We start from the raw sequence: 13,908 nt of genomic DNA, 5'->3' as shown, positions 1-13,908 counted from the left end.
CGGGGGGACACCCGAGGCATTAACACGCCGCCCCCAAACCAGCAGCCGGCTGTGGCTGGAAAAAGCAGCACAAGCCCGTACGAGGCTCTCCTTCCACTCCACCCAGCTCCCCTCGGCTCCGAGGCCAGCCGCCTCTGGAACATGATGTTTCTGTAAATGTTTTTCCATGTAGATTTAAACAGTTTCCGTAACTGTGAGTGTCTCCAACCTCCATTTCAGCTTTTTATTATATTATCTTTTTTTTTTCTTTTTCTTTTTTTTTTTTATTAATTAGCAATTACAAATGAGTTGAATATTAATTGAAAGCTCTGTTTTCTCTAACCCCATAAAAGTTAGTTTGAAGTGTCACCTTTCTTTCCGGTAACTGGGAACTCACATCCATTCCTTGTGTTTATTGCGGACAAAAATATAGCCTTTGAACTGAATGTTCCTTTTCTCTTCCAAGAACCGAAAATAAGTTCTTTCGTAAAAGGCGATTATGAAAATAAATATATATTTCCCATCTTCTTAGGGAACACAAAGTTAGAATACAAGTCAGCTAATAAGAGGGAGATTCAATTGGTAGACATAATTCAAACAATAAAAATTAAAGGCAGTGGTCAGCAATATCCTCCAGCGGTGCTTGTGTGGTCCTGTGTGGTCCAGGAGAGAGCAATCATTTAAAGATTTTTTTCCAGGGCAATGAAATTACTGCAGAATTTCCCTCAATTTCCCATTAAACAGAAAGATGAATTTGATTAGGACAATGTCAAGAAGGGCAGCGTCTCTGATCTCGCCTTAGAAATAAAACCAAGATTAAAACTGTGATTAAGAGGATAATAACAGGGAAAATTAACCCTACATGCTAACTAGGTTCAAGTTTTTAACCGAGGTAATGAAAGTGGCAAAGCCCGGGCATTAAGGCTGCGCTTGACGCCGGACTCGCACACACCGGGGAGCCCATGGGAGAGAGGCCGGGGACAGAAACGCCCGCTCCGGGTGGCGGATCGGCCTCCAGAGCGTCCCGCGGATTTGTGGGTGGCGGGGCAGGGAGCGGCCGGCGGCGCGGAGCCCATGGGTACCCCGCTCCTTCCCCGGCCCCCAGCTCCCCGCCAGGGCTTCGGGTGAGATCGCGGGGCCTTCCCTCTTCTCTGTCTCCCTAACCGCACGGTTTGGGAAAGGACGCGAGCAGTCTCCTGTGAGGATGCTCTCAGATATGATTTTAACAACTCTGGGGTTGTGGGGAAATGAGAGAGAAATGGAATAAATGGGCTCTTGTTTGATCAATCGAAAATATAAAAATATGTGTAACACCCCAAAATAACACAGTAATAAAACAGTGAGGGATGATTTTCTTCTCATGAGAGAAAAGCTCCTCACACACAACCTGGGAGATGAGGCTGACTCTCCCCTTCCCCTGCCCGCTGCTGCATTCATACCCTCTCTGCTGAAGAGCAGACCCTGGCATTTTCTTTCTTGAAGTCTTCCTATTTTATTTATTTGTTTATTTATTTATTTAATCTCAGAGGGTTGCCCAAGCTATTCCGTGTCGTTGCTGTTGTTATTCTCTGTTTGTTGATGTTTGTTTGATTGTATTTCAAAGACGAAACAGATTCCGAGTTTTAGAAGCATTGTTCGCCAGAAGCGCTTCCAAGTGAAGATGAAAGGCAAAAGGGGTACAAAGGGCAGACGTGCGGACCTGAGAGAATGCTGGTCATTAGTGTGCCAGAATGACGATCTCGGTAATATCCCATCGATTTACACTTTATTGGCACGCATATGCAGATGCATATCATGCAGTTAGGGGCAGAAGTACATACGTGTGCCCTAAACATCCACATCTCACAGACATCACAAGTCATTTCCAGCCCTCGGTGCTCACTCTTACCGTGGGTATCTGGGTTCTGGCCCGGAGGGCGCTGCCCGCCGGCGGGCACCGCCGGCACGGGGCTGCACCGGGGCTGCCCTGTCCTCTCGGCAAATGTTTGTTTTCCGCTCATCCCTCCGCTGGCGCCGCAGCTCTGCCAACCCACCCCGGCCACTTTTATAGAAGCAGAGACCGTGGTTTCCCCTCCCCCTTGCGAGCTCGATATTTTCATATTTCAAGTGTTATCATAAGACTTTTTAAAAGTGGGGGTGAAGAGAAAGAAAAAAAAAAGGGTGGGGAGGGGGGGACTCTGTGGCTCGGTCGCTGGAGGCGGTGCTGAAATTACCGGCTTTGAAGAACCTGTCTGCAAAGTTTCGTCCAATCGTTTCAGGCTTTCCGCTTATTCCCTGTTGTAACTAAATACCGCTGTAAGAACAGCTGAAGTCCTTTGTTGGAAATGTGTGATCGCAGTCTCTACAGATCTGGCTACGTTGGTTCTCTCTTGAATTTGCAATCGCCAGATTCCTTTTATTTTCCTAATTTGCGGGCTAATGGCAGTCAATTGGCGGCTCTGCCCACCATTTCCTACCCCCGGAGCTCGATCCCCTGGACTTGCTCAAGTTCGTGCGCAGCCCAGCCGCAGAGCCACGCGTTCGGCGGCGCGGCGCAGCCTTACCTCCCCGGCTCCGTTCCAATCAACATCAGCTCCAACGGCAACAAGGAGTGCCTGGAAGACAACAATAAATATTACGCCCACGATACGAGCTCCAAACAAGAGGAGAGATGCAGGCAGAGGCAATCTTTTGCAAATGACCCAACTGTTACTCACACAGCCAACTCAAAGCCCGTAAAGTATGACCACTCGAGCCTGCAGAGAAGTTTGCATGGCTCGGCTACTCTTTTTGAAGTGAATTCCTGCAATTCAAGCTTAAAGGAGGACATCAAGAATCCCGTCAACTTGAACCTGACAGTTCAGCCCGCAGCAGTCCAGTCATGCCTCAGACCTTCAGTGCAGGATGGTATGCCTTAAATATCTCGCTTTAGTTAGGAGCGACCTAGCTATACGTTCTTTTTAAGAGATGCCTGTAATTACTTTGTAACCCTCAATGTAACTCTTTCTGAGCAAAAATCGCTTAATCTGACTCGGAGGTTACATAGAAATTGTGCTGTCATATGTGCTTTGCCCAGTTTACCGACCTAGTTTAGCTCTGATATCTTGCGGGTTTTGGTTTTTTTACTTTTTTTGATTTTGGGTTTGGTTGGGGTTTTCTGGTTGTATTTTTTTCTTCTTTTTAGTTTTTTTTTTTTTCATATTCCTACATTTACATACCCAGACTTAATCCACTAAATTATCGACGTGTTTGTTGTAGGTTTGCCTTGGTGCCCCACCCAGGGGAGATCAAGAAAGAAACGGAAACCATACACAAAACAACAAATTGCTGAATTGGAAAACGAGTTTCTCCTCAATGAGTTTATTAACCGACAGAAGAGGAAAGAACTATCAAACAGACTGAATTTAAGCGATCAGCAAGTTAAAATTTGGTTTCAGAATCGGAGGATGAAAAAGAAAAGAGTAGTTATGCGAGAGCAGGCTCTTTCTATGTACTAGAGCAGAGTCCACCCGTTCCTGCATGAACTTGTGCCCGGAGTGTTCACCCCTAGAGTAGAGCGTACGCGCCAGTGAATCGCGGGGAGTGTGTCTTTTTACCATTTAAACCAAATTCTCGAAACGCGTAGGATCCCTCCATAAATAGGCAGCGCTGAGTTCTTAGCCAAGAAGAAGAAGACGAGCCGGACCAGCACGGAAACATGTATTATCAGCTTTTTACCTTTCTTTCTCCACTTATATAGATTTTGTCCTGCATCCCACCCTCTCTTTCCCCGGAGAACAAACGGTGCTAAACTAAGATCGATTTCTTTTATCTGTATGTAAACACCATTTTGCAGCAAAATAAAGGAATAACGCCTAGTAAAGACGTCGGCTCTGTGAGTCCCGGCCGCTCCCTTCATCTGCTGCCCTGCCCGCCAGGGCGAGCCTGCGGCGCCGGCTTGTTTTGTGGTTTGGAGTAACCTGCTCGAGCAGCGATGGGGAAAGTGGTTAGCAAATAAACCTTTTTCTTTAGTCTTTTTTTTTTTTTCTCCCCTTTCCACCCTCCCCCCGCCAGCCCCCGGAGCCGCAGATCCGACCGCAGCCCGGCGGAGCGCGCACGTGACAGCCGCGCAAGGCCGCGCGTAACCTGAGCGCGCTGCCGGCTCGGCGTGGCCTCCCCGACGGCGCAGCGCGGCCGGGAGGGCCCTGTGCGCCCGCCGCCCCGGGCACGGCCGAGGGCTCCTCTGCCCGGAAAAGCGCCCCTCTGCCCCCCGCCGTGTGCCAGCCGCCTCCCGGGCAGCGCGGGGTCCCGCGGCGGCGCAGGGGCCGCGGAGTCGGGCGCGGTGCCTCCCCCGGGGGCCGGCCGGGCCCTGCCCTTGCGGCGCTCCTGACTTTGGCCTTGTCCGGGCGCTGGCCCGACAGGCGAAGGACAGCGGGCGGTGCCGGGACAGAGGCCCAGGCTCAGAGCGGCTGAGGGGAGGCTGGGGCCCAGTCTCACCCCGAGGTGCTGCAGGCACAGGAACAACACGGAGGTTTTGGTGGGACTGATTGTTTCACCAGCCAGTCCCCATGGCCGTTTCTGCATAGATTTGTATGAGGGAAAAGTGAGAACGTGTTCGGGATTTTGCCCAGACTTAGACCTCAGAGGATAACCCAACCAGAGGGGCTGGTAGCAGTGTCTAAGCCGTTTGGTCACTGTTTTGGGACGAGAATGAGATCGATTTTTCCCGCATCTTGATGGGAGGTTTTCCCTGCCGGGAGCTGCCGGCCTCTGCAACACCCGAGCAGCCAGACTGGCCAGAGCTCCAAGGCCTGAGGGAAATACACATTGCACTTAGTCTGATACCTCAGAATATGAATTCTAAAAGAAAGATCTCACGGATTTATAGGTCCGTATTAAAATGCCTTTTGGCTGCAGTTTCAACCTAAGTCTTCATTTCTTCATTTCTTAACGAAGAGCGTTTCCACGGCTCCCAACAGGAACAATAATTAGGCTGGCAGAGGCTGCCTTCTTTTCTGGCATGTAAAATAGGCTCAGATATGGTTGTTTGTGGCGTATACAAAAAGCCTGAACAACAGCAAGGAACGGCACAAAGCTGCTACCTTCCTACACAGGGCGATAGCCTTCTCAAAGGCAATAAACTGATTATTTCATAAAAAATCATATTTGAACTTTCGTCCTATTCACTCCTGTGCGTGCTCGAGAGGGCATGGTAGTCCAGATGAATTTGGAGGTAAATCCCGGATTCCTAGGCGGGCAGAGCCGCAGCCATTTTCCCGAAAGCTTTCCAGGGAGCCCCAAAGGTAACGCCTGGGTGGTGTTTCGGGGGGAGAAGGAAAACCAGCCCAAAGCGTTTGTCGCCACTCTTACCGCCCGCAGTGCCCAATGCAGACAAAACCCTACCTCGCTCATGGCGGAGTGGCTGCCAGGAGGAAAGCGGGGACGAAGCCTCGCCGGGTGACAGCTCCCCGGGGGCAAGGGATGCACACCCAGCCACCCACAGCCACAGGAACCACTCCTGGGTCCCTCCAAATCTTCGATACGTTCAGCCTCTGTGCTGGGAGTTGACGCATTGCGGACAATGATGGTCTCTTCATCCAGTGGCATTCCCTAATTAGAAAAAACTAGAAGCAACCCCAGTGATGCAAGCCAGGAGAAGAGCAAAAACCAGATAAAGTCCCTTTTCTTACCCTCTCCTGGAATACTACTCAGACGGCTACAGTCCATGAGAAATTGACCCATTGCTCTGTTCTTCCCCATCCTAGTCCTCCCCAGTACAACCCGTCCCTTTATTGCATGGGTGATATGAAATCCGAAGAGGAACCTCGGATGAAAATACGTGAAAGGCAATATATTATTTATTAAACGCATCTGATCCAAGATGATGGCTTATTGTGAAGCTCCTAGTCTAAATCGCCTACGGAAAGAGAAAAGGCAGAGGAGGTAGGATCTAAATTGCGGTTTGTTGAGAAAGTCTGTGTATAATGTGTCTCTGTGTGTGCTCGTGTATCCATAGATGCACTCATTTCAGCAGTGCCCGTTGTGTGTAACCGCGAGTGCACACTCAGACGTGCGTGTTTGTGGGCTCATACTGCGCGCAGACACATCGGCGGTAGAAAATGGTGCATGATTTCACTGGTGCCCACACTCCAGGGTTCATGCCTTCCTCGGCAGCGGTGGGCGAGGACAGCGGTTCGGTGTGGGGAGGCACACACGCGTGGCAGAGCTGCAGCCGCGGGGCGCGCCCTGCCTGTGCGGCTCTGCCTGCGCACACCCACCCACCCACCCGGGCTGTCCCCTGGGCACACGTGTGCACAAGCGTGTGCGACACGCCGGCTGGGCGCGCAGGAGATGCACCCGAGTCGGGGGGATGTACTCCACGCCCTTCCACTGGATTATTTCGGGTGTCTCATCAGGTGCCCCCCGTACCGGCTTTGCGGCTGTGCGCGGGGCGGGATGGAGCGGCGGGCACCCGCTTGCTGCGCCCACGTCCGCGCCCCTCCGCAGCACGCAGGCGACGGTTCATCCCTTTATTTACTCAAACATAAACATCTTTGCATTTCCACCGCAGCCTAAACGTGATAAAGCCCTTCGAGGAGGCTCTCCATCCCTCCTCTTTTGATAAGGCTGCAAACGCAACTTGGTTTGTTGGGAATGGCTCTGGATGCCTTTGTGCTTCCTAAAAGAGCATAAATAATAAAGTTTGGCAGAGAGGAAAAGCTTTCTTGCAGAACTGTAGTGGCAATAAATGAAATGACTCAGAATCTCTTCTCCAGTCGGTTTTTACGAGAGCTGCCAGACAGTGTCTGTTCACGTTCTCCAGATACTAGGGGCGCCATAACAAAGTTAAGGTCAAGTTAGTGTCTTATCTTGGGTGGCACAAAAATACCGCATCTTCTCCAGCCGGACTGGGTATATTTTTAAGCCCAAACGTTACGCAAGTCGCCTTAATTTCCACGGAGAGCATTTGGAAATGTCTCTTGGACCTGCATACTTGGTGATTCCAGGCAACGATTGCAGATGTTTCAAGACGCCTAACGGTAAAGTATTCGCCTGATTGTGTACATGATGTGCATTTATGTTTCGATGCTATTTAATCTGCGTAAGGGAAAAAGAAAAAAAAAGGGGGGGGGGGAAGGGTGTGTGGGGGTGTTATTGTGATGTTCAGAGCTGGGCTGGTACGGACCCCGGGGTGAAAACGCTCTGGCAGGCGGGGACCCCCAGCTCTGCCTTATTCCGGCGGGGTCTCTGCTGTGATATTGGTTTCACATTTCTCAAATTAGATCGTTTCTTAAAGGATTCTTTCCTAAAAGAGCTTTCGTACTAACAAATCGTCGCCATGTCTTTGAACTTGAATTAGTTGAAACCGGTTGGCTCCTGCGCCAAAATTTAACTGATGCTAGGCTTGTTGCATCGAAAAGAGGGTGAAAGATTCTGGCTAAGGCGCAGTTAGTTGTTTGAATGGTAAAGAAAATGAAGCTTCATAGGTTTCCAGAACCATCTCTCTTGACGAGATAGGCGATCAGAAACCTTGGGGGGGGGGGGGGGGGGGGCACAATCCGAACGGAGCCCTGCCCTGCTTTGCTGCAAGGTCCAGGGTAATTAGTGACACAGGAGCCATTTTAACTGCGCAGACATCATTTTTGGGAGGCTGTTTTTTTCTGTTGCAGCAGAACCGAGAGGGCTCGGAAGCCGATTAAGGGAGGGAGTGGTGGTTCTGTGCTTTGATTTCTAGTGATAACTTGCAACTTGCAAGAGTCTATCTGCTGAGAGCGATGTATGGCGTTTGAGGTATTTTGCGAGTGACACCAAAGCAAAAAAAAAAAAAAAAAAAACAAAAAAACCAACACCCAAAACCACCACAAAACAAAAAACCAACTGTACAAAGAAAAGAGAAAAGGAAAGAAAGAGGCGGCGGTGGGGGGATGTTAAGAATGAGCTCCATAATATCTGCCTGGCTTTGGTCTTTTTATTTTTAGAAAGGGCTAGCTGGGCTGCGGCATGGAAGCCCCTTGGGCAGCCCTGGACTGCTCTGGGGAGCCAGGGGATGCAGGAGGGGCAGTGCCGGTGCCGGTGGCGGTGGCGGGGGGCAGGCTGCGGGGCTCCCGCCCCCGGAGCCTCTCCGCATGGCGTAGCCGAGGGCGAGCAGGAGGCTCCTGGAGCAGCGGAGCCGAGTCCTCGGCGGGCACGGCTGCCTCGAGGAGCCGGGGAGCCCACGGGCCTTGTCGCTGCTTGCCCGGAGCTCTGTGGGGCCGGTTCCCCACCTGCCGGGCTCTCCGCTGGCTGTGGGAGCCGGAGGTGCCTTTGCGGAGGTGACACGGAGGTGACACGGGCCCTGCCGCCTGCCGGAGCCTCTGCCCGGACATTGCTGGGGAGTCCGGAGGCGGCCGTGCTCGGCCCGGGGAGCTCGCCCAGATACCGGGGTTATTTGGGGAGCGCCATGTGATGGAGCTGACCTGGCTATGCGGTACAGTGGCGGAAAAAACCCATTCCCATGGAGAGCTGGCAAATGTTTCTGGAATGAGGAATTGGTGGAGTATAGGGCTATTGCTGGCGCGTATTCGTTATTCTCCTCTGTTTTCAACCTTTGCGGCCCTGTTTGTGCTTGTCTGTATAAAATCATATTTTAAGGAAAAAAGGAAAATTGGCCAAAATGAGCCCTCGAAGGCAGGGCGGGAACGGGGCTGGCGGCTGCTGTGCGTGCCGCCAGCTCCCAAGTCTTGCTTTTCCCTTCCAATGAAAATGAACATTTTGGTGGGAGTTGGAGGCAGGAGAACAGAGGTCACTTTGTCTGCTACTCTGCTTCCCAAGGAAACCGTGCTTGGTGGACTACTTTTCCTGCCATAGCCCTCTGCCTTAAAGAGAGCCCGAAAGTATCTCCCTTTCGTAAATGCGGCTGCTGAGAGATGTTCTGTTTGCGTATTTCTCATTTCAGTTTGGCGCCCTGACACAAGTGCGCAGTGTTTGGGCTTATAAGCGAGGGAAAACGAGGTGATCGAAACTCAGGCTTTGAATTTCGTGACCGGTTTTGATGCCAACTGTGGATTGCAGGAGCCGGGCGGGCAGATCCGGTCATACACTCGAATGTGTGAATGGGACTTGGCTTTCCTGAGTGAACCATCACCCACCCGCTCATCAGCTGCTTGAGCGGCGGCCGGAGAGTATCGCTCGCTCTAAGGAGGAAGCGATCACGTTTCCGAGCCGGGGGTGCCGGTCCGTGAGCCCCCAAGGCTCGCTCCGGGGGCTGCCTTCCCCGGCGGTGGCGGTGCTCCCCCCTGGCTGCCCGGGAGGCCGGGCGGAGATGCGGGCGGGGGGCTCCGCGCCGGGCTCCGGCGGTGGGCAGGCGCCTGCCCGGGCGGCGCGGCCCCAGGTGATCCGCACCACCTACGTGTGTCTCGCATCGCCTGCTGAAAGGATGAGACTTAAAACCGGCTATATTTGTACAAACGGCGCGCTCGCCTCCCCGTGCTGGGAGGGCTCTTTGGAGAGATCTTAGGAGCCTTTCCGAGGGGCTGATATAGATATAAGGACATTTCTACATCGCGTCACGTGACATAATTACCACTAGAATCAATCAAGATGAATTGCACGTCAGCACACGGTGGGGATTTTTTCTTAGTTGATCCTGTCCAAACCCTCTTGTGCAATAGATGGATCTTGTTCAATGCATTGAAGCCTCCTGGTTGCTTGCAATCGCAAAAAGGAAGACATGACTGAGTTTGACGATTGCAGTCACGGCACATCCAATATGTATCTGCCAGGGTGCGCCTATTACGTCTCACCCTCAGATTTCTCGACGAAAACCTCTTTTTTGTCTCAATCGTCGTCCTGTCAAATGACTTTTCCTTATTCTTCTAATTTACCTCATGTTCAACCTGTGCGCGAAGTGGCATTCAGGGAATACGGATTAGAGCGCAGCAAATGGCAGTATAGGGGCAGTTATGCTCCTTATTACTCAGCTGAAGAGGTGATGCACAGAGACTTTCTGCAGCCTGCGAACAGGAGGACGGAAATGTTGTTCAAAACGGACCCTGTCTGCGGCCACCACGGACCGTCTCCCGCCGCCTCCAACTTCTACAGCTCGGTGGGGAGGAACGGCATCCTGCCGCAAGGCTTCGACCAGTTTTACGAGACAGCCCCCGGACCCCCGTACCAGCAGCACTCCGAGAGCGAGGGGGACGCGGAGAAGGGCGACTTGAAAGCCCAGAACAGCACTTGCAGTAAAACACCTTCCAGCCAGGAGAAGAAAGTGACACCAGCAAACAGCGCCGATTCCCCTTCTGGTGAGGCTGTTGCAGAGAAGAGCAACAGTTCAGGTAGGTATCAGTAGTAAATTGGGGGCAAGAGTACAAGGCCAACACTTTGTCAAGCCGCATTTTATGTGCAATTTTATAAGCATCCAAAGGATTTTATATATCCTATAAGATTTCCTTTACCGTTGTAAAGCGTGTTTACGATAGGAAACCAATTTAGGTGGGCTTAAGGTATTCTTGGAAGAGGATATTAATTGTTATTAAATTGTTGATTCATCGGGGGGAGACGGAGAGATTTCACAGGTAGTGCTCAGAGCTGCCTTCGGTTTAGAGCTTAAGATCTTCGTTTGTTTGGGGCGGGGGATGTGTGGAGAGGAGTTTGAGAAACTTGGAATTTTTCCAGCCCATTTAAATATCTCTCTGTATTGCTCGAAGAGCTCTCTTTTAAGGAGAAGATGGGAAATATTAGCTTTTCTTGCTAAGTCACCCGGAGATTATAAGCGTCAGGAATATTGTTTGAAGTGCTAGAGGGCTGCTTTGCAGGCAATGGGATATTATCAAAGTCTCTGATCAAACCCTAGATGAGCATGTTCGTAGCAACAGCGTGAATCAGTTTCTTCTCTCTTGAATTTCAGCAATTCCCCAGCGATCGAGGAAAAAGAGGTGTCCCTATACCAAATATCAGATAAGAGAACTGGAACGGGAATTTTTCTTCAACGTGTACATAAACAAAGAGAAGAGACTGCAGCTGTCCAGAATGCTCAACCTCACTGACCGGCAAGTTAAAATCTGGTTCCAGAACCGAAGGATGAAAGAAAAGAAACTGAACAGAGATCGACTCCAATATTTCACAGGGAATCCCTTGTTTTGAAAAACAAAACAAAACAAAAAGAAAAAAAAAAAAGGAAAAAAGAAAAGAAAAGAAAAGAAAAGAAAAGAAAAAATAATATTAAAAAAAAAAAGCAAGAGAACAGGAAGAAAGAAGAAAAACAAAGAAAACATCGGTCTCTCTGACCTACCATCTGAATGCAAAAGTTAATTTGTTTACTTGATACATCCACCCTGCGGAACTCAAAGTTTCATTTTCACGTGCAACTCCCCACACTGAATGGCCACTGGAGATTTCGGGGCTTGGCGGAGCAGATTCCTGATAAGGGGAAACTAGGGTAAATCCAACTGTCCACTCTCGAGTGTTTTTCGCCAAAGGTGCTTTTTTTTCCCTCTCCCACAGTGCCAGCAATGGACCTGCAGTGTGTCTGGTAGTTGTTGCTTACAATTCATTGAGTTCGGGGGGGGCTCTGTTGTTGCTTTGAGCTAGGATAACACTTTCCTCCCTTTAAGTGAATGCGGTTTATTTAAGAGATGGTAAATGTACGCTCGCTATATATAAAATATATATATATATGTTTCTATTGTCATCCAAAAGCATGGGCCACTGTCTTTTTCATGTGAATAAATGGTTTCTAGTAAAGTTAAGGTTATAACTTCCGTGCACTGTATGGATTTCCATCTCCGAAGAATCCTAGCGTTTTCCGGGCTAGAGCCAAGTTCAGTTAAATAATAATGTGAGGAAGCCTACCCGGGTTTTTTAAAAAGCATTTTAATTAAGGAATAGTTCAGATGGCTAACTCTCCTTTGTAGGTATGCGTACCTTCCCCGTTCGCTGTGAGACAGAGCCAACATGGCTGTCTGCAGACCATCACTTCTGATGGTGCTACCATTACTATAAACAACGAAAAAGGCTTTTCGTTTAACTGGTCAGGCTCCGAATAAGCCCAGAATCCCCAACGTCAATGACTGTTTACTTGTTAGTGAAGAGCAAGGCAGAAAGACTGAGGGCTCCAAGCTAGTCAGACAAGAGGGAGCTATAAACAATTGGCACTAGTTGGGAGGAAAAAAAAAAAAAAAAAAGAAAAAAAAAAGAAAATTAAATTAAAAAAAAAAAAAAAGGAAAAAGAAAAACCCACCGTAAACCAAAACCACAAACCACCCCCAGCACTTTTGGGAGCAGAGGGGTGGTTCTAAACGTGCTTGCCGGGCAGGGCGAGCGGAGCGCGGCGCTGGCGGAGCGGGGCTGAGCGCGCTGCCGTTCGCGGCGGGCCCCGCCGGGGGCCGGCACCCGGAGGAGATCCGCTCCGCTCCTCGCCGCTTTATCTTGCGTGACCTGGCTGGGCTGTTTACAAAACCTTGAACTGTCTAGACAACACCATAAAACCCGAGGTTCTAAACAGCTTAATTGGGTTATATTATACACCTTCTGGTGGGCGAAAAAGAGATTTCCGCAATGTGCAATAAAGGCGACGAGTGAGAAAAGAATTTGGCTTTTTTGAATAGGACGAGGTGGCTCTCGCTACTCTCGCAGGCAGGGAAGGCAAAAGTGCCAACTAAGTCAGGAAAAAACGGAGAATTCAAAAAATAGAGAAATAGAAGAGGAGGGAGGCATGACTAAAAAAAAAAAATTTAAAACACTTTAGCAAGAAAAACATAAGTGTATGCCTTTGAACTTCCAAAATGTCAAGGTCATCACCTTTAACCTTTCTGAATAATTAGGCGCCTTAAGGTTCCTCTGTTATTTTCAACCACCACCCACTCTCTCTCTGTCTCACTCTCTCCCTCCCTCCCTCGCTCTCTCTCACACACACGCACAGCCACACACACACTTTTTACCGCATAGCTGGCCATATTAGCAAATGCATCATAACGCAAAGAAAATCCCGGCTGGGTCGAGGTGAGCTCTCGGCGTCGTGCAGTGAGCGTGCCCTGCCCCAGTCCCTGCCAGCTGGAGCACAGGGAGCTCCTCACCTCCCTCTCTTTCTCTTCCGTGCCCTGGGAATTCGACCCCCCAAAATTTATTTTTTTCTTTTTTTTTTTCTTTTTTTTTTCTTTTTTTTTCTTTTTTTTCTTTTTTTTTTTCTTTTTTTTTTAGCTCATAAGAAAAAAGAGAGGTTTGCTTAGAAAAAAATAGTAGGAAATGTCTCGTAATTTAGGCACAAAGACGATATTTCTATGCGGTCTCCCCACAAAGCCCATCAATTAGAAATGCGCGAAGTCGCGGGGAATTCCTCACGGCATTTTGCCTGACCTTATAGCCAAATTCTCGCGTGTCTCCCGATCCTTAATCCACAGGGCGAGAACGAGCCGTTTGGTTTTCTGTTCCCTGCAGTGCTTTGACAGTCTATCTCAGCCTATTAATGCGCCTTCAAAATGCCAAGACACCGCAAAAGCGGGCCGCGGAAACCGAGACACCCAGCACTAATCTTGCATAAATGCTCAATGATAGCGGTGTTAAGTTTCTATTAAAAAGGAAAGGAAGAAGCCCATGACTGGGACGGAATTGAGCGGAGGAGAAAGACCGGGAGAGGAGGAAATTCCCGGTGTCTGGCGGGCAGCGGCCACAGGAGGGCGCGCCCAGGCGCTGCAATGCCGCAGCCTCTGCTGCTCCACTCTCTTTCCCCCCTAATAATAATTCCACTGCTAATAAAATATCTAATATATAAGTAACGATAAGATTTCAGGGCCTTCCAAATGAGAAAATAAAGCATCAAAAAGATTTATTAAACAAATAACCCATAACCGTGACGTGCTGGAGAAATATGCCACTTTAAAAGAATTTTTTTTTTGGTCGTAATCTTTTATAATGCATCCGAGCTTTAAAAAAAATCCCATAATTTTAAGAAAGGAAAAAAGTCAAACCCCAAAGATATTCAGAATTCGTTCC

The 13,908-nt window shown here is 49.5% G+C and overlaps 3 protein-coding genes across 3 annotated transcripts; 2 read left to right on the top strand and 1 right to left on the bottom strand.

Moving 5' to 3' along the window:
- Window positions 1-2,303: 2,303 nt before the first annotated feature.
- HOXD12 (homeobox D12) lies at window positions 2,304-3,455 on the top strand. The gene is made up of 2 exons (XM_036387009.2): window positions 2,304-2,865; window positions 3,217-3,455. Exons 1-2 carry the CDS (start codon window positions 2,304-2,306, stop codon window positions 3,453-3,455), a joined length of 801 nt encoding a protein of 266 aa, XP_036242902.1.
- A 4,467-nt stretch (window positions 3,456-7,922) lies between these two features.
- On the bottom strand, window positions 7,923-9,338 carry LOC118689093 (basic salivary proline-rich protein 1-like). The gene is made up of 2 exons (XM_036387180.1): window positions 9,130-9,338; window positions 7,923-8,397 (listed from the first exon to the last, which is right to left on the bottom strand). Exons 1-2 carry the CDS (start codon window positions 9,336-9,338, stop codon window positions 7,923-7,925), a joined length of 684 nt encoding a protein of 227 aa, XP_036243073.1.
- Window positions 9,339-9,646: 308 nt separating this feature from the next.
- Window positions 9,647-11,061, top strand: HOXD11 (homeobox D11). Its single transcript, XM_036386929.2, has 2 exons — window positions 9,647-10,253; window positions 10,826-11,061. Exons 1-2 carry the CDS (start codon window positions 9,647-9,649, stop codon window positions 11,059-11,061), a joined length of 843 nt encoding a protein of 280 aa, XP_036242822.1.
- Window positions 11,062-13,908: the final 2,847 nt, after the last annotated feature.

Source organism: Molothrus ater, chromosome 7, assembly GCF_012460135.2.
Source record: "Molothrus ater isolate BHLD 08-10-18 breed brown headed cowbird chromosome 7, BPBGC_Mater_1.1, whole genome shotgun sequence".
NCBI classification, from domain to species: Eukaryota; Metazoa; Chordata; class Aves; order Passeriformes; family Icteridae; genus Molothrus; species Molothrus ater.
The sequence above is the reverse complement of the archived record's forward strand: the minus strand, read 5'-3'. Positions and strand labels throughout refer to the sequence as shown.